Here is a 25,720-nt window from a genome sequence, read left to right as displayed (position 1 = left end):
GCTCCCAACTTTCCTACTTGAACTGGTATAGCGCATTACGGGGAAGAAGAAACGGCCGAGCAGACCGACACAAGAGGACAGAGCGCTAACTTCCAACTGAGCTTTATTGTCAAATTGCATCAAATAAGTAGACCGGCGCAAGCATACAAAACCACCCTAACGCAACGACAAGATAACACACAACATCACACCGTCACATATCACACATTCATAGGCGGTTACTTTGATTAAGGAAGGCCACTTCATGTTCAGATAAAGCCAAAGAAGGGGCGCTAATACACGTGCTGCCAGCTCTTGCTATACAATGCGCTTCTATAATTTGCCGAGTTAATTGCAACGGGTGCTTTTTTATCACTTCACTCTGGTCAAACATGGGGGTACATCCACAATCGCGACAGTGAATTCCAATGTGGCCCTGGATTGCTTTGTGAGCATTATAATGGTGCTCTTTCAGCCTTTCATTAAGGCATCGCCCCGTTTGGCCAAAATACCACATACCACAAGAGAATGGAATCGCGTAAACAACCCCCACTACACACGGCACAAACCGAGTTTTGTGCTTAGTTGCGCAACCAGCGGTGTGTGATTTGAGAGGGTTGACAGCTTTGCAAAGCCGCTGTAACTTATCCGGCGCTGAAAACACCACTTCTGAACATGAAGTGGCCTTCCTTAATCAAAGTAACCGCCTATGAATGTGTGATATGTGACGGTGTGATGTTGTGTGTTATCTTGTCGTTGCGTTAGGGTGGTTTTGTATGCTTGCGCCGGTCTACTTATTTGATGCAATTTGACAATAAAGCTCAGTTGGAAGTTAGCGCTCTGTCCTCTTGTGTCGGTCTGCTCGGCCGTTTCTTCTTCCCCGTAATGCGCTATACCAGTTCAAGTACGATGAACGAACTCGCCCAATCTTCAACACTCGTCAACTTTCCTACATTTTTTTGTCGCTTGCCTGTGCTAATTTTTCATCTTCGTCTTTTCTATATTCTTCTATATCCCCTTTCTCCCATCCCCCACAAGGCGCTGAGCCGTGCTCCCGCAAGGGCCGCCAAAAACAGTGCCTTTTTCCGTTTTCAAGCAACCACAAATTCAATTCCTCTCCGTCAACCTTAGTTTCCTGGACGGCTAGGATGTCTATGTCTCGGTCAGTGACCAACCGTAAGGGCTGACTTTGCCTACGCCTAGCCGCCAACCCTCTGACGTTAAGCATAGCTGTGCTTAGTAACGCGGTCGCTGCCATGGTCACTTATATGCTAAGGGAGTAGGCCCGGTGCATGGTGCTTACCTTTCATGACCAGCCACCGGGTAGCCACCTCCAGGACCATCCTGCTTTCTGGCGTTCTTCTCGTTTGCCTGGTTCGGAAGTCCGAATGAATGTTCTTTTAGAGTTAAAACGCCACCGCCTTCCTTGAGGAGTCTTTGAAGGGGGCTCCTCGCTGTTCTCGACGTCTTGTCGCTTTCAGTTATCTCGTCACGCACACGCTTTAGCGTGGCACTGGTGACACACATGTCCTCGCTGTCCAAAGTCTCTCCCTGGGCTTCTGTTGCGTCGACCGTGTCCACCTGCACCCCTTCTTTGAAGACAATACAAACACACACACAAAGCAGACAACACAAACACACATAAAGTAGACAACACACACACACAACGCACTGTGATAAAAACAAAATAAAAACCGGCGAACTTTTCAAAATACAGCAAACAGTAAGACTGCAGATGGCACTGATTATGTACAGATAAATAATTTAAAGCACACTAGAGGTGAGCAATCTAACTCAACCGTCACGCAAACATGTTCGACGTGCAAGGAAAAAGAAAAAGCAAATCCATAGGTTGCCCGTTGCTAATGACAGTAGCGATGCACTGCCTTCTATTTAGGTTGTTTAAACCACCATGTGGGTTTTTGGGGGGAGAGGGCGACTTCGAGATGTACTACCCATTGACGATGTTTTGAATCTCAGAGGCCGCAATTCGATCCCAAAGTTGTTCGGGTGCGTCATATGTTTGGCCGGCAGAATCCGCTGCTGCTTCCGTTATGACTCGATCGCGGTCGGGCGTTCGAATTAACCAAAGCGCGGCCGAATTTGTCCGCATTAATAAAAGTTTTCAGTCATAGAACAATGTACATTTTGTATGGGACCAGATGCCGTGGCCGAATTAACCAAAATTCTGAATCAGGGGGGGGGGGTTGAATTAACGAGATTTTACTTATGATATATGTATTTAATTTTGTCTTGCAGCGGCACGTCATGCTTATTCTGTTTATTGATGTTATGTTATACTAAAGTGCTATCATTATAGTTGTCATTTATGTTTACGCGGAAACATGTAAATTAGGCCAGCGTATACTTTTTTCTCACTTTCTGCAGTTGTCCACTTTCGCCTGTTGTACTCATGGTGCCAGGATCCTAGTCACACATCTATTAACACTCCTTTTTTATGGCATAATGACAATGCATGTTTCATTGTTTTTCAAAACTACAAATAAACTTCAAACTTCAGACCAGCGGTTATGCTGCGTACACGCTTTGTGTCCGGCCCATGTTCATTTCTTCTTCTTGATTTTAATCATGATATCCTTAAACCTGGTTTGTTCCATAACCTTCTCTGCTCTCTTTTTGTCGTTTAAAGGGAAGCTGAAGCACTTTTCTGAAAAAAAGTGACTTAGGAGCGTGTAAGGACATTTTGATCGTTTGCGAATTAGAAAAGCGGTGGGAGAGTTTTCTAAAGTGAACGCTAATAGCACTTTTTGGTGAAAAAACAGTGTCTGTGGCTGCCGGGCTTCATGAGACGCCGAGCAAACAGGTTGACGTCATTCTCGGTATGCCGGGTCATCTGCAACAGCAGCACTGCTGAAGTGCGGCCTCTTTGATTCGTTCCAGCAGCGGCACGTCATGCGTTAGTCACGGAGGCCCTGGTTGAAGGCAAGAAAGAACGCTTGCTCCGGGCCAGAGGAAACGAAGATGACATACATTTCCACGCCCACACTGTCAGCGCTCTCATGGAGGCGGAACAAGAAAAGCTTTTATTTCGCCTGTTCTAAAGCTCCTGCTTCTACAACCGCGAAAACAATTATGACATCATCAACAATAATATAGGTCCCTCCTAAACACGAAGTTTGATTGAATTCTAATATCCCTTCAGCTTCCATTTAAGATTACACCTGTCATTTTCCTTTCCACCGCTCATTGCATCGTTCTCAATTTAAGCTGAACCCTCTTTGTAAGCCTCCAAGTTTCTGGTTCGTATAAGTAAGTACCAGCAAGATGCATCTGTTATATGCCTTTTTACTGAGGGTTAGTGGCAGATTACCATTCATTGTTTGAGAATGCTCGCTGAAAGTGATCCACCCCATCCTTACTGTAGTTATTTCAATCTCGTGGTTCATTTCCAGGGTTACTTCCTGTCCTAAGTAGACATATTCTTTTACAAATTCCAGCGTCTCTCCACTTATCTGAAAGCACTGTTTTCTGCCAAGACTGTTCCGCAATACTATAGCTTTATGCATATCAGTTTTCAGACCTTCTCTTCTGCTTTCCGTGTCCAGTGCAGTAATCACGAACAGCACCCTAATTGTCGCCCCGCCGTGGTGGTCTAGTGGCTAAGGTACTCGGCTGCTGACCCGCAGGTCGCGGGATTGAATCCTGGCTGATGCGGCTGCATTTACAATGGAGGCGGGAATGTCGCAGGCCCGTGTGCTCAGATTTAGGTGCACGTTAAAGAATTCCAGGTGATCAAAGTTTCTGGAGCCCTCCACTACGGTGTCTCTCATAATCATATTGTTACGGAAAAGAAGAGACGCCGTATCGACGAGGCTGGGAATTATATGTATTTAAAACCAGTGGTAATGGCGTGACCGATTCACTGGCGATCGAGCGGAGACAACCCTTCGTCTTTCTCGTCAGGCACACACGCACGTCGCCCCCTAGAATCTCAATATGCATGTATGTAGCATAACCCCCGGGGCCAAGCGCAGTCTCGTCACATATAAATGTCAACGTCACTAGAAGAGTGGTAGGGCTTCAAGCACGCAACATGTACAATACGGTAGCCTGTTGGGCACATAAAAGCGATGGGGTGGCAGGACCAATTTTATATGTTACAGAAGTAACTACACGAAGGACTTGGTATAGACCTGTGTATCGCGTAAGCAGTTTTTTTGACAAGCTAACTTGACTGGTCGGAGACCAGAGCAGGACCAAAGAATCGGGCGGAAAGTGTACGTCGTGGTGTCGTTGGTCATACAAACGCCGTTGCTTCTCTTGAGAGGTCAAAGGCGAGTACGGGTGATTTCGCGTGCGTGAGCGGCCCGAGTGATAGCGTCCATGGCATATTGATCGGTACTGCAGGGGATGGTATGATGATGTCTAGAGGCATTGTTGGTTCTCGGCCAAACCGGAGAAAAAATGAAGAGTAACCGGCAGTGTCATGGCGCGATGAATTGTAGGCGAATGTGATGTACGGCAACGCGAGATCCCAGTTGGTGTGGTTGGTAAAAACATACTTAGCGAGCATGTCTGTAAGAGTTCAATTCAGATGCTCAGTTAGTCCATTGGTTTGCGGGAGGTATGACGTAGTCAGCTTGTGTCTCATTTGACAGGACTGCAAGATGTCGGCTGTGACCTTCGACAAAAAGGTGCGGCCACGGTCTGTAAGCAGCTGCCGTGGGGCTCCGTGTTGCAAAATCACGTCCTTGAGGAGGAAGTCGGTGACATCTGTGGCGCAGCTTGTTGGAAAAGCTCGTGTGATGGCATAACGTGTGGCATAGTCGGTGGTCACGGATATCCACTTGTTACCCGAAGAAGACAAGGGTAAAGGGCCAAGTTGGTCCAAGTCAACACGGAAGAACGGTTCTGATGGAATGTCAAGTGGTTGAAGGCGTCCGGCGGGAAGTGTCAATGGTGTTTTGCGGTGCTGACATTTCTCACAAGCCGCAACGTATCTTCTGACTGAGCGTGCAAGCCTTGACCAAAAGAAGCATTGGGGTATTTGGTCATAGGTGTGTGACACACCAATGTGACCGGCAGTCGGAAAGTCATGAAGTTCATGTAGAACTTCCGAGCGAAGGTGTTTCCGAATGACAAGCAGCAGGGCCGGTCCATCTGGCTCAAAATTTTGGCGGTATAATACACCATCGTGGAGCATGAATGAGCGATGGGACTGATGGAAAGATGGTGATTTGAGGCGCTCAATGATAACATGCAAGGACGCATCACAGCGCTGCTCGTCACCAATGCATGTCATTTGCGAAAGGGAAAAGACGCAAGGTTCAGTGTCGGCGTCAGCATAGTGCTCGACTCAGCAACCGGGTAGCAGGGCAGGCAGTCTGCGTCCTGATGTAAGCATCCGGACTTGTACGTCACTGTGTAGGTATACTCTTGCAGTCGCAGAGCCCAGCGTCCAAGCCGGCCAGTAGGATCCTTCAGTGATGTAAGCCAACATAGCGCATGATGGTCAGAGAAATTTATGCCATATAAATATGGGCGTAACTGTGGGACTGCCAAAACAAACGCAAGACATTCACGCTCTGTAATGGAATAGTTGCGCTCAGCAGCTCTGAGGAGGCGGCTAACGTAGGCGACAACTAGGTCATGTCCCCGTTGGCGTTGGGCTAGGACGGCTCCGATTCCATGACCACTAGCATCGATTCGGACTTCTGTCGCAGCGGATGGGTCAAAGTGAGCCAATATAGGTGGAGTCGTAAGTAGCCTGATTAAATCACGTAAATGTGATGCCTTTCTTTAGAAGCTCTATGAGCGGTCGAGTGATGGTTGCGAAGTCTTTCACAAACCTTCTAAAATATCATAAAGGGTGCTTACCAGTGCAAACTACAGGGCAGGAGGGGACAGGAGAAGAGACGAGACAGAGCGCTGAACTGCCAACAATTTATTTCTTGTGAAGGTATTCGCTTTTATACAGTTACCAGTTGCACAAGTCATGCGCGAAACACAATGACAATGCATAAGTACATCACATTGACAAGCAAAGGAACAACAGAAGAAATAAATTGTTGGCAGTTCAGCGCTCTGTCTCGTCTCTTCTCTTGTCCCCTCCTGCCCTGTCGTTTGCGTTGGTAAGCACCCTTTATGATGTTATACCAACACGCCCAATCCCACTGTCTCTTCTAAAATAGGAACAAAATTCTACAAAATTCCGGATGTCTTTTACTGACTGGGGTACAGGCAAACTGGTGACTGCACGAATTTTCTCGGGGTCTGGCTGCACACCAGAGGCATCGACAAGGTGGCCCAACACTGTAATTTTCCGGCGTCCGAAGTGGCACTTCGACGAGTTTCATTGAAGGCCCGCAGTGTGGAATATGTCTAGAATAGCTGACAAATGCTGAACGTGGGTCTGAAATGCTGGGGAATATACAATGACATCGTCAAGATAACAAATACATGTTGACCATTTGAACCCTTGTAGCAGAGAGTCCATCATGCGCTCGAACGTGGCTGGGGCGTTGCATAGCCCAAACGGCATAACGTTGAACTGAGATAGGCCGTCTGGAGTTACAAACACAGTCTTCTCTTGGTCTTTTTCGTCGACAGCAGTCTGCCAGTAGCCGGAACGTAGGTCTATTGAAGAAAAGTATCGGGCGCGGTTGAGACAATCGAGAGCTTCATGGATGCGGGATAAAGAGTAAACGTCTTTTTTCGTGATTCCATTCAGACCGCGGTAATCCACGGAGAAGCGCCACCTGGCATCTTTCTTTTTAACGAGCACAACGGGGGACGCCCAAGGGCTCGAATAGGGTTCAATAATTCTTTTGGCTAACATCTTGGTGACTTCTTGTTGAAATACTTTACGCTCGGTGGCAGACACCCGGTATTATCGCCGGTGAATGGGATGAGAATCACCCGTGTTAATGCGGTGCTTGACGAGTGAAGTCTGGCCGAGTGGACAGCTGTCAATGTCGAACATGTCCCTGTATGAAGCCAGAAGGCGGCATAGTGCGGCCGACTTCTCTGGTTTGAGGTCCGGCGCGATCATTGAGCGTAAGGTCGCATTGAGGTACGTGGCATCCTGCGAGTGACGTGGGTGATCGGAAAATACGTCTGCCGTAAATAGGTGACGTGGTCGTCAATTAAGGGTCTTAGCGTGGCGACCGAAATTCCTTGGAGTAGCACTTGTTTTATGAAACCGAAATTGATAACAGGTAAATATGTTCGGTTAGAGGCCATGGTTACGACGGAGTGTGGTACAGTAATGCCACGTGCCAGGAGAACATCAGGAATCGGCGTCACGACATAATCACCGTCGAGCACGGGAGAGGGTGTTGCCAATTCAACTAATGTGAGAGCTTTAGGTCGTATCCGAAAGAAGTCAGTGGTGCACAGGCGAGTTCAGGGATCGTAAATATTCAAGCATCGTAAATAAAACGGGGACATAGCAGCCGGCAATGCTAACATGAGCGGTACACATTCCAGTGATGAACACAGTTCCACCATCAGCTACAGGGAGGGCTTTAGTCGCTGCAGGGGTGAGGACTTTTTTGAGTAGGTGGCACAGGTGAGCACTCATTATAGACACTTGAACTCCGGTATCAACCAACGTCGTCAAAGTATCTCCGTCCACATACACCTCAATCAAGTTCGTATTAGTAGGGAGCGTCAACGGAGGATTTGGATCAGTCGCGATCGATGCTGCACTACCTCCCGGAGCTGCATGGTCTAGTTTTCCGTCCGAGAGGATTCATAGTTGACCAGCGACAGATAGCGGCGTGGTTGGGGCGATGGGAAACGGCGGCGTTGAGGTGACGGTGAACGAGCGGGGGAGCGGCTGTCAGGGACGTCGGAAGAAGGGTACACGCGACTGGGCGAATACCGACGGGAGTCCTCGTATGGACGAGAAGAGGAAAATGGGCTCCAGTTTGAGGGCGTTCAAGTGCTGCGGCAGTAGCGGGAAATATGGCCAACTCGGTGGCAGCGGAAGCAGATTGGTTTGTCGTCTGCAGTTCTCCATTCCGTCAGATTGTGGGATCGTGGAAGAAAATGTGAGTCATGGCGTGGTGCATTGGTTGTCATTGGTCTGGAGGTGGTTCGGGAGACAGAGAAGGCCACAGGAAAACCGAGCTTTGCAATTCCTTGCCTCACGGCGGCTCGAATAACGGAGACTCCCGGAGGCGTTTGTGCGGCGCCATGGTCGAGCGGATGTGGAGGAAATGGTGCCGGACTTGACGCCTCAAGGTCCCATCGAACTATACGTGTCACGCTGTCCTGCATGGGTGGTGCGGCACCGAGATCGGTGCAGGTTAATGTAACAGCCGTGTTTGGTAGCCGCGTAAATTGAGGCACAGCACGGCGGCTTTTGACCATTTCGAAGCGGCGTCATTCTTTGATAGTCATATCTATGGTCGTGATGTTGGTGTACACGAGCAAGTTGATGGCGTCGTCCGCGATTCCCTTGAGTATGCGGCCCACCTTGTCACTCTGTCATTTGCTCATCCACTTTTCGGCACAACGCGAGCACGTCATGTATGTACGAGACATACGACTCGGTTGAGGACAGCACACGAGTGGCGAGTTCTTTTCGCGCTTTCATTTGGCGACCGGACGGGTCCCCAAAGATGTCGTGCAGTCACACCTTGAAGGTATCCCAGCTGGTGAGTTCGGTCTCTTGGGCGTCGAACCAGACACGGGGGGTGCCGTCTAAGTAAAATATTATATTGGCGAGCATCATAGTAGGGTCCCATCGGTGTGCCTGGCTAACACGGTCGTACATACGGAGCCAGTAGTCAACGTCAAGCCCAGGTTGTGCGGAGAATGTACCGGGATCACGGGGGTAGAGCATCGTCAGGTATGTAGTGGTTGGAGCTACAGATGGAGACGCTGACGGGTTGTTGTCATTGGTAGCCATGGCCGGAGACTGAACGGTGCGGCCACTGCGAAGCTTCGTGGTGAAGACGGGGAACGTTCCACCTCCACCAAATATGTTACGGAAAAGAAGAGACGCCGTATCGACGAGGCTGGGGATTAGATGTATTTAAAACCAGCGGTAATGGCGTGACCGGCTCACCAGCGATCGAGCGGAGACAACCCTTTGTCTTCCTCGTCAGGTGCACAGGCGTGTCGCCCCTTAGAATATCAGCATGAATGCATGTAGCAATATGATGGTTTTGGGTCGTTAAATCCCACATATCGTATCAGCATCCTAATTGTCAAAATTACACAGGGCCTATGCATGGAATTTGAGTCTAATTTAAATTGTCTCGTGGATGCATATTCTTTTTTTTCTGCAGCTCTTACCCACTAAGGGGGATGGGCAAGAAAAGTGGTGGTTAATGCAAAAGAACAATTTATGGCTATGCAGGCTAAAGGATTTCTTTATTTGTATTTAACAGGACAAGGTTATTTGGCCACAAAGAGAAAAAAAGAAATGAAAGAAGAGAAATAATGGAATTTTTCAAATAACTAACAATCATTTATAACACATGATTTCAGTAGGTTAAATCAATGTCGTGTAATTATTAAATATAAAATTTATATTGGTTAGGAAAGAGAGTTGATCAATAGCTCAGCAAAATAATCTGATTGTGCCAAATATGAATTTGCAAAGGGTCCCGCAGATGTTCCCGTCGTGAAATTCCAATGAAGCTCCCCCAAAGGACAGAGTACTAAGTGCAATTCGCAGTTTTTAAAATAAAATTTTGAAGCATATGTGTAGGACTGTAAATGTTCACGTTTTTATTTTTTTCCAGATCAGCAGGGAGCAGATGGAACGCGTTCTAGGCTACGTCGAGGCCGGCAAGCGGGAGGGCGCCCAGCTCCTTTGTGGAGGCCAACGCTACGGCAGCCGCGGATACTTTGTCCAGCCCACGGTGTTCTCCAACGTGCACGACGACATGAGCATCGCCCGGGAGGAGATCTTCGGCCCCGTTCAGAGCCTCTTTAAGTTCAGCGACACAGAGGAGGTCATTGAACGGGCTAACCGGACCACATACGGGCTCGCCGCAGGTGTCTTCACCAGCGACTTGAACACGGCACACACTGTTTCGCATGCTCTTCAAGCGGGTGTCGTGTGGTACGTTTGAGTGGCAGTCGACCACGTAAATATATATATATATATATATATATATATATATATATATATATATATATATATATATATATATATATATATATATATATATATATATATATATATATATATATATATATATATATATATATATATTTGAGAATGTTTGCCAAATGTGCCCCATCCCAAAGCCATTCGTACTCTTATAGTTACTTCATTCTCGTGGTTCGGCCCCGCGGTTACTACTTGTCCTAAGTCAACGTACTCCTTTCTTTACAACTTCAAGTGCACTGCTACCTACCTCGAAGCGCTGTTCTCTTCCGAGATTTTAGTACATTGTTTCGTTTTCTGCAGATTAATTTTATGACCTACTTTTCTGCTCTCCTTGTATAATTCAGCATATGTGGTCCTGTTATGCGGAAATACGTATGTTCTGGGTGCTAAAACATACGGTTAACCGAAATGCATTCTTCATTTCTTTTTTTTAATGAAGTTAATGTAGCTCGCCATACTATGTGTGGTTTGATGGATGAATGAACTTTATTAGCTCCTTCAGAACACGCTTTAGCGCGTTATGGGCCGCCCCATGTTGGAACAGAAAAACTAAGTCTCTCTACTGTGTCGCGGGCCCGTTGGACTGCCCATAACCGATGTTATTCATGTTTGGAGCTGGTAATAGCAGACTCTATTTGGAAGGCGTGATGACTTCGCCACAGCGTAATGCTCAGCACCGCCAGAGCATGTGTTCTAAATTAGCTATATCATTGCAGAAGGAACGTGTATTAGTTGGCTGTATTTCGGAATAAATCTTGTGCAATAGCGCTGAATTAGGGTACGCCCCGACTTGCAGAAGCCTGAGTGTCAGAGCTTGAGGTCTGCTTAGTTTTCTGTGCAGTGGTGGGTACTGTCTCCGCGTAAGGTAAAAAATTTTTTGTGAGTTTGTTACACGAGATGGGAGGGTCCCGCTTTTCCAAAACATCAGCCGATAGCTACGCGGTTTACTAGTCTTTGCGCAGATATGTGCACTGACTCGTTAGGATTCAGCGGGGCTCCCTCCCATGTGAGCTGGGAACTTAACGTGTGTGTGGCTCAAAGGATCCGCAAAGCCGGTGCCGATATTGTGTCCTTGGCATATGCTCTGACCGCTGATCCCAAGTTGCTGTGGATCTCCTGTTGTCCAGCAAAACCAACGGAATCACCACTTGCTCTGCTATTTCAGCCATTGTTGTTCGGAAATTTGTGATGCTGCCCTAGTGGTTGATGCTCACTGCCGCATACGCCTTCCCCTCGAGATATTGGGTGTAGTGACACGTATCCCGAAGGAGTACGGTCACTAGCGTGGGTCCGGTCTTAGCAAGCCGCAGGGCACGCGTTAACCATCGCCGTGGCGAGAACACGATACTGCCAAGGTCGCAACACTTTATTTTCTGTGGCAACACCAAACGCAGTGCAGTCTGTTGCAAAGACGTGGCAGGAAAGCAAATGGGCTTATCCACGCCACGAGCGTAAAATACTACACAGGGTGCCACGAGCATGTCTCGGTGGTAAAGGTGACTCATGGAGACACCGGGACTATGGCCCTGTTGCTCAAGCGAAGGAAAAGGCGCTCGCGTTGGCTTCGGAGGGAGACGGGTCGGCGTATCTTGGCCACACACTAGAACACCGTACCACCCTTCGACCGAGCGTACGCAGAGGGGCAACAAAAGGTGAACGTTCGCCTCGGGCGCGAAGAGCCGTCAGCGAAGTCCGACGAGCCCCGAATGACTGGAGTCCACGGACCGAAACGTTTGCGTGACTCACCGTCAGCTGTCCCGGAGAGCATCTTCCCGCTCACGATGCACGCGCGCAAAACCTCTTGGGAGACCCTACCCGCGACGCCACAATCGGCATCCGCTACCGGCTGAGAGGGGTACAATGTCACTCCGCCCTCCCAGCGCTGCAGACAGCGGAGGAGGGGAGTCATTTCGGGGCACGATAACGGCAGAAAAGGCGGCAAAGCCAGCGCAAAGGCAGCGGTCTAGCGTCAATTCCCCCATCCCCCTCTGCTAAATTTACCCTTTACCGGCCTGCAAAGGCAGCGGGACGTCACCCATGCAGTTAAAATGGCACTGTTATGAGCGACAGCTAACCTCAGTCCAGCCCTGTAACTGCTGCTAAAAAATGGTGATAATAGAGAAAAACATAAATAACAAAATAAACACGTGACACTGCAAAAATAATTGTGAAATGGAGCACAGGAAAGTGGGACTAGTGTTCGTGGTGCTTGGGAGGGATAGTGTCCACCGAGCGGAGGGACGGAAGTGCGTGACAATGTCCGCTGGTTGCGATGCCCGAGTGCGAGGTCAGAGGCACGAAAGGGGGCTCTCTGATGGCTCGTTGCTGCTCTTGATTAGCCGCGAGTCCGACGGATGCAGCTTTTCAGTTGTGGTTTAGAGGCCCTGCATTTCTGGCTTGATAACGGAGCTGGGACGTTGCGGGAAGCCGGGCCTCTCCAGTGATCAGCGAAGCAGAACCGGAATCGGCTGCGAGGCACCCTGACGTTGGACGGCAGGACATAGCTGCTGTCAGTTGGTCTCGCGCAGGAGCCATGGTGCAAAAGGCAGCAGGGCTTCTCGTGCAGAGGACAGCGTCAGTAGGTCAGTGCCCCGAGCACCTCTAGTGTCCTTGTCGATGGGCGCGAAGCCACGACGCGCACTCTTCACGGGCACGCACCGAAGCGTGACGCACTTACTCACGCACAGAAGCATGCACGCACACACACCGCCGACAGCTGGGCGAGCGTAGGCGCAAAGCATCCTTCGTCTCTCTCTCTCTCTCCTGGCACAAGCACTGACACTCAAGGTCACAGCTTCCTTCGCGGTAGACGAAATAAACACGGAAAAAAAGTAAAACAGTGCAAAATGACACTCAACCTCTGGCCAAAAGAAAAGAAAAAAACATAAAATACAAATAACACCTAATATTAGACAAAAGAAACATGAAATACACATGAACACTTTAAAAGAAACGCTCGCAACAAAGAGGGTGGGGTCGATTTCTTTACAAGAAAAAGTTGTAAAAGAGCTAACCTATACTGAGGCTAGACAGTAAACTGAGGGCCTTCGGTGGTGGAGAAGTCTGCCGTCCGGCGCGAAATCACAAAGGTGACCGCTTCCTCAGATTATATCGGTGCGGGGTCCGAATGCGGTCCACCACCACGGGTGTGCCCCGATGCTTGCCTGAAGTGCCGAAGGGCGCTGGCGCGATCTCGTCAGACCGTGATACAAAGGGTTTCAGGTCTGCGATATTGGCATGGCTGAGTTTTCCCGAGTGGGGATCTTTAGCAAGTACGCGAGTGGAGTGCAAGCTTTCTCCACTGGGTACAAACCAAGCCACTTAGGAGCGAGCGAGGTTGAGAACCCCTTACCGGCATAGCTAAGAGCGTGGTTACGGTTAAGGACAAGATCGCCCACCTCAAAAACGAGGCCGCGATGCTTGCAGTCACATTGGGCCTTCTGCTGAGCCCTGGCCGACGCCAAATTGTGCCTTGCTTTGCAAAAAGCTCGACAAGGCCTGTCCCAAAGTGTTGACGCGTAAGCAGAGCAGTCCGCCGGCATCTCCTCGCCCTCGAGCTGGCATTGAGTGACGCTGGTCACCGGATTTGCCGACTTCCTTCCAAAATTTAAGAAGGCGGGCGAGAAACCAGTTGAGCGACATTCGGATGTTCGATTAGCGAACGCGAGCTCACTCAAATGGTCTGCCCAGTCTGTTTGACTTTCGGCAAAGGCCGCCTATATCGGTTTGAGCGTACGATTGACGCGCTCAGTCAAATCGGACTGGGGATAGTAGGGTGAAGTGGTGCAGTGATCGATTTCAATGGAACGGCACGTGACACCAAACACCCAAGCGGTGAAATACGAAGCATTGTCCGTGATGAGCCTTTCCGGGAAGCCAAACCGGCAAAACACTTCCTGCAGCCTCTCACGCATCGCTCGCGCTGTCACGTTCTGAAGAAGGAACAATTCCACCCATTTCGAAAAGTGATCAACGACTACCATCATGTGAATGAACCCCTCCTTCCTTCTAAGAAATGGTCCCATTAGATCGCAGATGGCCACTTGCCACGGACGCTCACTGACAATCGGGTTCATCAGACTGGGCTGTTTGCCACCCCTTGATTTCACTGTTTGACAGACGCGGCAAGAACGGCAATAGCGAAAAATGTCTCGCTTCATGTCGGGCCAGGTCACAACGCGGCTCAGTTTTGCAAAAACGTTCGAGCCATTCAGGTGACTGGCTATGCGTTCGTCTTGAGAGGATCGCAACAGTGCAGCTCTCAGACTTTTAGGCATAACCATCTTAAACGGGTCGATGGACTCGTCGTCAGTGGCTATATACTTCAGCCGGAGCCCGTCATGGTCCTGCAAATACAAATCCGCCAAGGACTCAGCGACACACGCTGGCTCGAGCCCCCTATTCGCGCCCGCTGCAGGGCAAGCAGCATCACGGTGCTTCGTCTCGTCGAGACAGTCGCTATCGGCGCCCGCTGCAGGACAAGCAGCGTCACGGCGCTCCATCTCTCTGAGACCGTCGCACATTTCGCTACAAAACGGATCACTTTGCTGGGTCTTCAGAAGCTCTTTTCAGCTGAAAGTGATCCCCATTCACCCAAAATGGGGGAGTCTAGTATCGCGCCCACTCTGGACCGCAACAGCAACCGCTTGAGTCGGCGTTACGGGTTCGCTCTCGGCCTCGTGGCCTTCGGAAAGCTCCCCTGCTCGGCCCCTTCGCGGTGCGCCGCTTACCTGGTTAACAGAGAAGGTTTGTCCGCATACTCACCCTTCTCACCGAATGATGGTGAAGCTGCTGTTTTGCCTCTGACGCTTTCATGTGCTAAGACACCGCTAGCAGCTGTCACACCGGGATCAAGGTCCTCGACAGGCAATGGGGCACGAGATAGCGCGTCAGCTACAACGTTGGTGCTCCCCTTTCATTACTGCACTGAAAAGTCATAGTGCTGTATCAGGAGAGCCCAGCGCGCCAGCCTGCCTGTAGGCTCACGAAGCCGCATCAACCAGCTGAGCGCACTGTGATCCGTTTGCACCACGAATTTCGTCCCATCAAGATAGACGTCGAACTTCCGCAGTGCAAACACGATGGCGAGGCACTCCTTTTCGGTCACGAAATAATTTTTCTCTGCGGAGACCAAGGAGCGGCTGGCAAGGGCCAACGACTGCAACACGCCATCGTATTCCTGTAGGAGAACAGCTCCTATACACAGATCGCTCGCATCAGTTTGTACAACGAACGGTCTGGTCAGGTCGGGGAGTTTGAGCTGCGCTGTCTCCGCTATGGCGTTAGACAGTTGGCAAAACGCCTCCTGCTGCTCAAGTCCCCATTGCCACTCAGCAGATTTACCCAAGAGTTTGCTCAAGGGCACCTGCAGTCGGGCACAAGACGGAATGAAGGAACGGTAAAAGTTGACCATTCCTAAAAAGCAGCGAATATTACATACGTCCTTGGGCACGGGAAAATTGAGAATAGCTCGAAGTTTCTGCCGATCCGGCTCTATGGAGCCTTCGCCCAGCGTAAACCCAAGTAACAGAACACGGGTCTGCACTAATTGGACCTTAGCGGGACTTAATGTCATCCCGGTGGTCCTCACCCTCTCGAGTTCATTGGCAACATTAGCCAAACGTTCTTCGAATGCTCGTGAATAAATCACGATGTCGTCGAGGTAGCACATGCAGTATGACCACTTTGCTTCCCGAGGACGCGGTCCATCAGTCTGAAACGTCGCAGGAGCATTGCAAAGACCAAAGGGCATACAAATAAACTCGGAACAACCCTCTGTGGGACGTGAACGCAGTTTTACACTGGTCACGGTTACCCATCCGGACCTGTAGGTAACCTTTAGAGGCGTCAAGCGTGGTAAAGTACCATGCATCACCCAGGTTACCTTCGATGAAGTTTATCGTGGCGAGCGGATAGGCATCCTTACGAGTCACTTCATTCAGACGGTGAGAGTCTGCGCAAAGGCGATGACTGCCATCTTTCTTATGCACCAGCACAATTGGAGATGCCCAGGAGCTAGACGAGCGACGAATAATGCCAGCCGCAAGCATGTCGTCTAACAACCCATCGATAATCTGCTTTTTGGCGAGACTGACGGGCCTGGGGTTACACTTCAAAGGAAGCGCGTCACCAGTTTCGATCACATGGCTCACTAAATCGGTGCAGCCCGGTTGATCGGTGAAGAGCTCGTCGTACTGACGTAACAGTGTCGACAGACGAGCCTTCTGTGCATCATCTGAGTCGCGCAGGCGACCAAAGGATGTAGTTCCTCTTCGTGTCGTGATGGTCGACCACACAAGGGTTTCGAGCCGACGAGCACGGAACGCCAGGGTACGACCCCGGAGTTGGCGCACGACACGGTTCGTGCTGCGCCTCTCGTTCCCGAAGGAGGCTGTGAGAGGGCAAATGCGTTGAGCGGGGGCTTAGCCCCGAACTCTGCGCAGGGCACGTTTCCGACGCTTCTGCCGCAAAGGCGACGGTAAGCGCCGGCGGGCTGATGAACGGCTTGAGTTGGCAAAATGGGCCATCACGATAGCCGCCATTCGCAATGTCCACAATGATACCGGTTTTAAGGAGAAAGTGCCGACCGAGAATCACTGGAACATTGAGCCCTGGAAGGTGAACAAGATGGCAGCGTTTCAATCGATCTCACCATTTGACAGTCAACCTTGCAGCGCCTGCGAATGGGCCACGCCTTTCGCAAAGGTGAATGTCATTCGGCTGTCCCGGAAGCGCACTGAGTGCTTCTGCAAGTGGGACAACACCTGATCGCGAACAACGAGGCGCTAGCGCCCGTGTCCAGCAAAGCCGAAAATTCACGGCCGACAATGGTGACCGGAATGAACGGCGCGTGTGTATCAGCAAGAAAAGTGCTTGCCCTGCACGCAGAGGGAAGAAGCAAAGGTTGGGTCGCTTGTGCATTCACGAACGACCCCGAAACCCCTTTCCCTGCCTCGCTGCAGGCCTGGATCCGGTGCATTCCCTTGCTATGTACCCTCGTTGAAGGCAGCGGTAACAGCGCACTCCATCACGGTCTGTTTTCCCAAACGGAGCAGCTTCGAGCTGTCGTGATCGGCTCGCTACGTTATCGCAGGATACGTTTCTGCGAGCCGCACCTCCCCCATTACGTTGGGTCGGAAAGCGACCCTGTGTGGAGGTTTCAGGTGGAGCAGCGCAGGCCGCCCGCCTTTCATGCGTAAAGGGATCAAGAGCGCGATCGCTCAACTCCCACGCACAGCCGGTTGCAGCCGCAAAGGCGGCGCCGAGAGGCTGTCGCCGTTGGGGAAGGGTCATGGCCCCTCTCCAAGCGCTGCGCGGCTCAAGGACATCGCTGGCTGGCGGCGGCGGGCGATGGGCACGCGATGGGAGAAGGTCGCCTTGAATGCGCTTCGCTTCAGCGGCGAACTCCTCCAAGTCACGGAAGCGGCCACCGCGCAGGCATGCCGAAAAAGTCGGATGTGCATGCCATGTCACCCTTTCGACACGCTCCCCGTTCGAGGCTCGGGGCTCAGCGATAAAAATAAGTTCATCCATCGCACGTACATACTCATGTAAAGACTCGTCAGGAGCTTGTGTACGGAGCTGGAGCTCTCGCCGCAGCCTACTTTCGTAGTCAGTGGGTAGGAATTCGCACAAAAATCCCGCACGAAACTCCTCGAGGGTTTCTGCACGGTAACCGGTAAGCCGATACCATCTCGCCGCCATGTCAGTCAGTGCAGCTGGAACAACACCTTCAACGGGACAGAGCCAAGGTGATTCCGGGCAGTGAGCAGATCACCGTATCCGCTGTAGGTTGGCAAAGGCAACGTAACAGCGGGGTGACGGGCTTTGGAACCAGCCGAAAACGTTTGCACAGCTCCCGAGAGTGATTGGATCATCTGCACGGCGTTTTGAAGCAACGTCTGTGTCGTCGCACCGGCTTCGTAGGAAACTGTTGATGCGTTAGCGGCGCGGTCGAGCGAAGGTGAGCAGTCGCTCAGCTGGATCAGTGAGGCGGTTTCAAACGGACCACCGCCCTGCGCACCACTCCCAGAGCAAAAGAGGCTCCTTGTGGGATTGGCCTGTTGTCGAACAAAATGCGCACTTGGCACGGCTACCATCGACAATTCAGGTGCCTGCTGAGCGTGCGTTCGAAGTGTCGATTGCACAGCTAATGGTGGGCAAAAGTCGGCGAGGGCCAAAGCCTGCGCCCCGGCAATTCCGCAGGGAACAGACTACGAGCGCTGTGCCGACAAACTGCCATGCATGCCGAAGGGCGCATTAGCATCGGTAAGAGGCGCTCGTGTGTACCGTTCGGGTAGGGCAAGAGGCCCATTCCGAAACGACGCGCCATCTCCAAAGGGAGCTGCTAGGAGCCTCGTGTCGTTACCGCAATAAAGAGTGCCGACACCGACGGGTGCCGAAGAGTGCCCGTCGATAGAAGCGATGGCCTCTGTGTGCAACGCGGCATGCCACGAAGCAGGCATGTTGCGACGAGCCTGAATCGCGCAGGCGAACTGACTCGCTAAGAGTAGTCAAAAGCTTGGAGCTTTTGATACCACGTTGGGCGCCAGTGTAGTGACACGTATTCCGAAGGAGTACGGCCACTAGCGTAAGTCCAGTCTTAGCGAGCTGCAGGGCACGCGTCAACCGTCGCCGTGGCGAGAACACGATACTGCTCAAGGTCGCAACACTTTATTGTCTGTGGCAACACCAAACGCAGTACAGCCCGTTGCAAAGGCGCGGCTGGAAAGCAAATGGGCTTGTCCACTCCAGGGGCGTAAAAGTACTACACAGGGTGCCGCGAGCACGTCTCCGTAATAAAGGTGGTTCACGGAGACACCGGGACCAAGGCCCGGTTGCTCGAGCGAGGGCAAAAGCGCTCGCGTTGGCTTCGGAGGGAGACGAGTCGGCGTAGCTTGGCCATGCACTAGGACACCGTACCGCCCTTCGGTCGAGCGTACGCAGAAGGGCAACAAAAGGTGAACGTTCGCCTCGGGCGCGAGGCGCCGTCAGCGAAGTTCAACGAGCCCCAAGCGACGGGAGTCGATGGACGGAAAAGTTTGCGTGGCTCGCCGTCAGCTGTCCCGAAGAGTATCTGACCCGCTCCCGACGCACGCGCGCAAAACCTCTCGGGAGACCCTGCGTGCGGCGCCACAATCGACACTGCTACCGGGCGAGAGGGGTAAAACGTCACTCCGCTCTCCCAGCACGACATACAGCGGAGGAGGGGAGTCATGTCGTGACATGAGAATGGCAGAAAAGGCGGCAAAGCCCACACAAAGGCAGCGGGCTAGCCTCAATTCCCACACGGGCCAGTGTCACCAGAAAACTTAAACGGGAATGCCCCACAGGAATTGTACAAGTCCGGCTACCGTGTACACAAGGCGCGAGTGTCTACAAAAACGAACGCATGGAAAAGAGTGAAAGAAAGAAGTAGAAAGCAAGATAAAGAGCAAAATGGAGCAAAATAAGGACATATCTACCAAGAAGACAGAGAAGCCCAAAGAAAGTGACAAAGATGCAGATAAAAATAGCGAGAGATCAATTGGATAAAGACATGAGAAGGATAGCGAGAGAACATGAAAAAAGAGAGAATGAAGTCAATTGACAAGCAAAGAAGCAAACAGCAAGGACAAGGAAGGATGGTAAGAACAGAAAGAGCGAGAAAGTGTAGGACAAGCAAGAAATAGGCAAATACAAAAGGATATATAAGACACAAAGAAAAAATGCTATATCTGTGTCGGAAATATATCAGTAAAATCTTGTTGGACCTGGGCATAGAACGCTTTAAAGTTAAAAATCAAGAGAAACGAGAAAGGCAATGACCAAGATGCGCTCTTCTTTCAGGCTTGGAGACACCAATGCGATGCCGTCACGTTTTCTTTTAAAACTAAATGGGAACTTAAAAGGTACTCTTTAAGTAACTAGGACGGAAATAACTAGGAATAACGTGCAGCACTGTCACAGCGAAAGTTGGAAGAGCGGCCTTTAAGAGCCTTCTTTAAGCACTCTTCTTGTAGCTGCTGCAAGCATAATTGTTAGGCACCCACTACGCCTTAAATCATTGTGTATTAGGAAGCCATTCACTGTGCCATCTTTCGTTGTTCTTTGGAGAACCGTGGTACCCACTGCACACTTGCAAGGAACTTCATTCAATTTTTCGAAATGTGAAGCATTTTTAGTCACACAATGTCGTGCTTCGGCGGTGTCCGCAAACCCATGTGCACTGTGCATGCTCACATCTCGCGTCTCATGCCAGCCCTAGAAGACACCCGCTAAAGTGTCACTCCAGTAGTTATTAAAGGATAAGACACCACCAGGCATTCAGAAAGCCAGGATGCGCAGTGGGGGTGCTTCTCGCCCTCGAACGCGGGCAATGTGCGTGCGTTGGGAATTTAGTCAAGGGCATCTTTACTTGGCTTTCGCCTAACTTGAAACTTTGCTTGACTTGAGTAGATGCGACGAAAGCAGCAGTACCTTCAGCCAGTAGAGGGGCGCAACCCGACATCAGCGTCCCACCACTCGTTGAAGGCAATGTTTTTACTTCATTCGGTAAATAGGAATAATAAAGACTAAATAACAACTTAAGCATTCCGAAATCATACCAAATTAGGCAACAATCACGAGATACCCTCACCATTGTGCGGCGCATTTACTCGAGTTCCCCCCGTGGGAAGATGCGGGTTGCATTTTTTTGTGTTGTGGCTGACGACGAGGAAGAACTATGCCAGAAGCTTTTGTAATCCCCCACAATCTCCCACAGTGGGTCTGCGCCACAGTTGATAGGGTAACAAGATGTAGTTTTGTAAATGGTTGAAAAATTCGACAACCCACTCGGTGCACGGTTTGTAATGCGTGACACTTGGTTGTTCTGTCGCTGTTCTAAAATGGGTTATTACTCATATTAATGCGACTTCTTTCCCGACATCAAGCCTGACACGCACGTCATGATTATCATGTTTGGATGTGTCATTTACCTATGTCGTCCGTTCGCGTCGCGTAATTCCGAGTTTGGTACATGTGAAGCTAGTGAAACCGCTTCGAGCGCATCATGAGTGTAGCATGTAGTCATGTTGTTATATTACACGCATCTGATGTTTATCATGTTTGTACCAGTATCATACCTTCATCATCCATTCACGTCCCATAATACCAAATTTGGTATAAGTGAAGCTAGTGAAACGGCCGCCAGCACATTATGAGCGTGGCATGTAGTCATGTTGTTACATGATACGCATCTCGTGGTCATCATGTTTGCACCAGTCACATAACTTTGTCATCCATTCACGTACCGTAATACAAAATTTGGTATATGTCACACTAGCTAAATGGCCGCGAGCGCATCATGAGCGTGGCATGTAGTCGTGTTGTTACATGACACGCATGTCATGATTTTCTCATTAGGGGCTGCCGCTTGTGTTTGCCATGCAATCATGCCATATCATACCAGTTTAGCAACATGCCATGTGAATGAAACCACCGAAAGAGCTACAGGACCATGAAATATAAATCATGACATTCATGACATATCATGATTTTCATGCTATGACTGGATGGATTGATGGACAGACGGACGGACGGACGGACTGCAGGCAGGCGGGCAGACATTGAAGCTCTCATAAGAAAGAAACCACGAAAAAACGTGCGCACTTTCTGTGTCCTTGTCTTACTATGAGTGCCATGGCTTCATTTAATGTGAAAAACCTAATTAGTTGAAAAGTCGGTTCTCATGTTACTTACTTTGTGTTGCTGAGCTGAAATGGGTGTGTAATGTCATGTTTCTATGTATTCTTCTTATAGGATCAACACGTTCATGGAAATCAGCCCCCAGACCCCGTTCGGCGGCTATAAAATGTCAGGACTGTCGCGAGAAATGTAAGTCGCCTCATGCCAAACAGTTGTTTCATATGCACATTGTAACTCGGACCAAGATTTAAAACAAACAAAAGCTATAAAAAAACTACTCCAGTGGCATTTTAGTGACAGTAGTGTTCTTACAACCAGTCTTTTGTTTTCTTCACCACGGTTAATGTTTAAAATATAGCTTGTATGATTTACAAGGCAGTTGAAAGCTGTAGGCTGCCTCGAATAACCTCACAATTAATCATTTAGTCCTCAAATTTTAGCGTTTAAAAAAAAATTGAGGGATCCCTTCGAGCTACGCAGAAGTTCTCTCTTTTTGGTGTCGCTAAATAAGTTCGCTTTGTTTCACTCTTCGGTATTTTATGACTATATAGAACAATAGAGTCATATACGAACACTACAGGCGCCTTGCAACCTAATTGTCGCTGTGACATAAGCGTCGTCATCTGCTGATGTTGTCTCAGTCGCATCTCATAACAAATGATAATGGTGCGTAAACTGATAGTGCATCGCAAGTTTCCGTGCTTCTGTATCGTCATCATCATCATCATCATCATCAGCCTGATGACGTCCACTGCAGGACAAAGGCCTCTCCCGTGTTCCGCCAGTTAACCCGGTCCTGTGCTTGCTGCTGCCATACCCGCAAACTTCTTAATCTCGTCTGCCCACATAACCTTCTGTCTCCCCCTAACCCGCTTCCCTTCTCTGGGAATCCAGTTAAGTTACCCTTAATGACCAGCGGTTATCCTGTCTACGCGCTACATGCCCGGCCCATGTCCATTTCCTCTTCTTTATTTCAACTATGATATCCTTAACCCCCGTTTGTCCCCTAATCCACTCTGCTCTCTTCTTGTCTCTTAAGGTTACACCTACCATTTTTTCTTTCCATTGCTCGCTGCGTCGTCCTCAATTTAAGCTGAACCCTCTTTGTAAGTCTCCAGGTTTCTGCTTCGTAGCTAAGTACCGGCAAGATACAGCTGTTATATACCTTCCTCTTGAGAGATAGTGGCAATCTACCTGTCATAATTTGAGAGTGTTTGCCGAATGTACTCCACCCCATTCTTATTCTTCTAGTTACTTCAATCTCGTGGTTAGGCTCTGCGGTTATTACCTGCCCTAAGTAGACATAGTCTTTTACAACTTCAAGTGCACTATTACCTATCTCGAAGCGCTGCTCCTTTCCGAGGTTGTTGTACATTACTTTCGTTTTCTGCAGATTTATTTTAACACCCACCTTTCTGCTGTCCTTGTCTAACCCCGTAATGATGAGTTGCAATCCGTCCCCTGAGTTACTCAGCAATGCAATGTCATCGGCGAAGCGCAGGTTACTAAGGTATTCTCCATCAACTCTTATCCCTAACTGTTCCCATTCTAGGCTTCTGAAAACCTCCTGTAAGCACGCGGTAAATAGCATTGGGGAGATTGTGTCCCCCTGCCTTACACCCTTCTTGATTGGTATTCTGTTGCTTTCTTCATGAAGCACTATGGTAGCAGTTGATCCCCTGTAGATTTCTTCCAGAATGTTTATATATACGTCATCTACGCCCTGATTCCGCAGTGTCTGCATGACGGCTGATATTTCTACTGAATCAAACGCCTTCTCGTAATCTATGAAGGCTATGTATAGTGGTTGGTTATACTCTGAGAATTTCTCTATTACCTTATTGATAGTAGGAATGTGGTCAATTGTTGAGTAGCCTGTTCGAAATCCTGCTTGTTCCTTTGGTTGATTGAATTCTAATGTTTTCTTTACTCTGTTAGCAATTACCTTTGTAAATAGCTTGTATACTACAGAGAGCAAACTGATCGGCCTGTAATTCTTCAAGTCCTTGTCATCTCCTTTCTTATGTATTAAGATGATGTTAGCGTTCTTCCAAGACTCTGGTACCCTTCCCGTCAGGAGACACCTCGTAAACAGGGTGGCTAGTTTTTCTAACACAATCTGTCCTCCATCTTTCAGCAGATCTGATGTTACCTGATCCTCACCAGCAGCTTTGCCTCTTTGCATGCTCTCCAAAGCTTTTCCGACTTCTTCTGTCATTACTGGTGGGGTGTTGTCTGGGTTACTGCTAGTTCTTATAGTATTAAGGTCGTGGTTGTCTCGGCTACTGTACAGATCTCTGTAAAACTCCTCCGCTATTTTAACTATCCTATCCATATTGGTAATTATTTTGCCTTCTTTGTCCCTTAGTGCATACATCCGACTTTTGCCTATCCCAAGTATCCTCTTCACTGCTTTGACGCTTCCTCCGTTTTTCAGAGCGTGTTCAATTCTCTCCATGTTATACCTTCTTACATCGCATACTTTACGCCTAATAATCAACTTCGAAAGCTCTGCCAGTTCTATTTTGTCTGTTGTACTTGACACTTTCATGCTTTGACGCTTCTTAATTAGGTTCTTCGTTTCCTGGGAAAGCTTGCCAGCGTCCTGTCTAACTACCCTGCCTCCAACTTCCACTGCACACTCCGTAATGATACTCGTTAGATTATCATTCATTGTATCTACGCTAAGGTTGGTTTTCTCACTAAGAGCCGAGTACCTGTTCTGCAGCGACACTCTGAATTCCTGTACTTTCCCTCTCAGTGATAGCTCATTGATTGGCTTCTTGCGTATCAGTTTCTGTCGTTCCTTCTTCAAGTCTAGGCGAATTCGAGACCGTACCATTCTATGGTCACTGCATCGTACCTTGCCAACCACTTCCACATCCTGCACAATTCCTGGGTGTGCAGTAATTATAAAGTCTATTTCGTTCTTATTTTCGCCATTAGGGCTCCTCCATGTCCACTTGCGGTTTTCTCGTTTTCGGTAGAAAGTATTCAAAATCCGCAAATTATTGCGTTCTGCGAATTCTACTAGTAGCTCTCCTCTGGCGTTTCAAGTGCCGATGCCATAATCTCCTACTGCCTGGTCTCCAGCCTGCTTCTTCCCTACCTTTGCATTAAAGTTGCCCATCACTATAGTATACTGTGTTTTTACCTTACTCATTGCCGATTCCACGTCTTCATAGAAGCTTTCAACTGAAGCGTCATCATGGCTGGATGTAGGCGCGTATGCCTGTACTACCTTCATCTTGTATCTTTTATTAAGTTTAATTACAATACCTACCACCCTTTCATTATTGCTATAGTATTCCTCTATGTTGCCAGCTATGTTTCTGTGAATTAGAAGCCCCACTCCCAGTTCTCTTCTGTCTGCCAAGCCCCGATAGCAAAGGACGTGCCCATTCTGTAGCACAGTATAGGCCTCATCTGTTCTCCTAACCTCACTGAGCTATATTATATCCCATTTAACACCCTCTAGCTCCTCGAATAGTACAGCTAGACTTCCCTCACTAGATAAGGGTCTAGCGTTAAACGTTGCCAAGTTCAGGTTCCAAAGGCGGCCTGTAGTCCAGAGATTCTTAGCACCCTCTGCTGCGTTGCAGATCTGACCGCCGCCATGGTCAGTTGCTTCGCAGCTGCTGGGAACTGAGGGCCGTGAGTTATTTGACGTATGCATGTGGGAGGTAGTGGCCAGATACTGCACCAGGGTGGCCAATCCTTCTCTGGTGAGGGAGTGCGTTCCCGGCGGTGGTTACCGGTGAGGCCGCACCCCAGGCCTCTTAATGCAGTTCCATCAACACGCGGATTTTTTTTCCGGTTGGGAACTGCGCGGCACCGGGATTTGAACCACGGACCTCTTGCATACGAGGCGGATGCTCTAACCACTACGCCATCGCCGCACCCGGATTGTTATGTTCTAAATGTAGGTTTCAGCGGTGTATCAGTCAAGTTTGTGGTTATTTTTATAAAAAAAAGTTTTAA

General features: G+C 49.4%; 1 protein-coding gene across 4 annotated transcripts in view; it reads left to right on the top strand.

Annotated features, from left to right (window-relative positions):
- LOC119163924 (aldehyde dehydrogenase 1A1) overlaps positions 1-25,720 on the top strand; it is a 638,180-nt gene that overhangs the window by 599,462 nt on the left and 12,998 nt on the right. For 3 of the 4 annotated variants that reach the window (XM_075872625.1, XM_075872624.1, XM_075872626.1), the window contains 2 exons: positions 9,699-10,021; positions 21,854-21,928. In XM_075872625.1, the coding sequence (XP_075728740.1) occupies positions 9,699-10,021; positions 21,854-21,928 (398 nt within the window). The remainder of the gene's footprint in view (positions 1-9,698; positions 10,022-21,853; positions 21,929-25,720) is intronic. The other variant, XR_012885825.1, reaches the window with a different exon arrangement.

The sequence above is a fragment of the Rhipicephalus microplus genome, chromosome 8 (assembly GCF_043290135.1).
Source record: "Rhipicephalus microplus isolate Deutch F79 chromosome 8, USDA_Rmic, whole genome shotgun sequence".
Lineage (NCBI taxonomy): Eukaryota > Metazoa > Arthropoda > Arachnida > Ixodida > Ixodidae > Rhipicephalus > Rhipicephalus microplus.
Note: the sequence above shows the minus strand (reverse complement) of the source record. Positions and strands in the feature narration are given on the sequence as shown.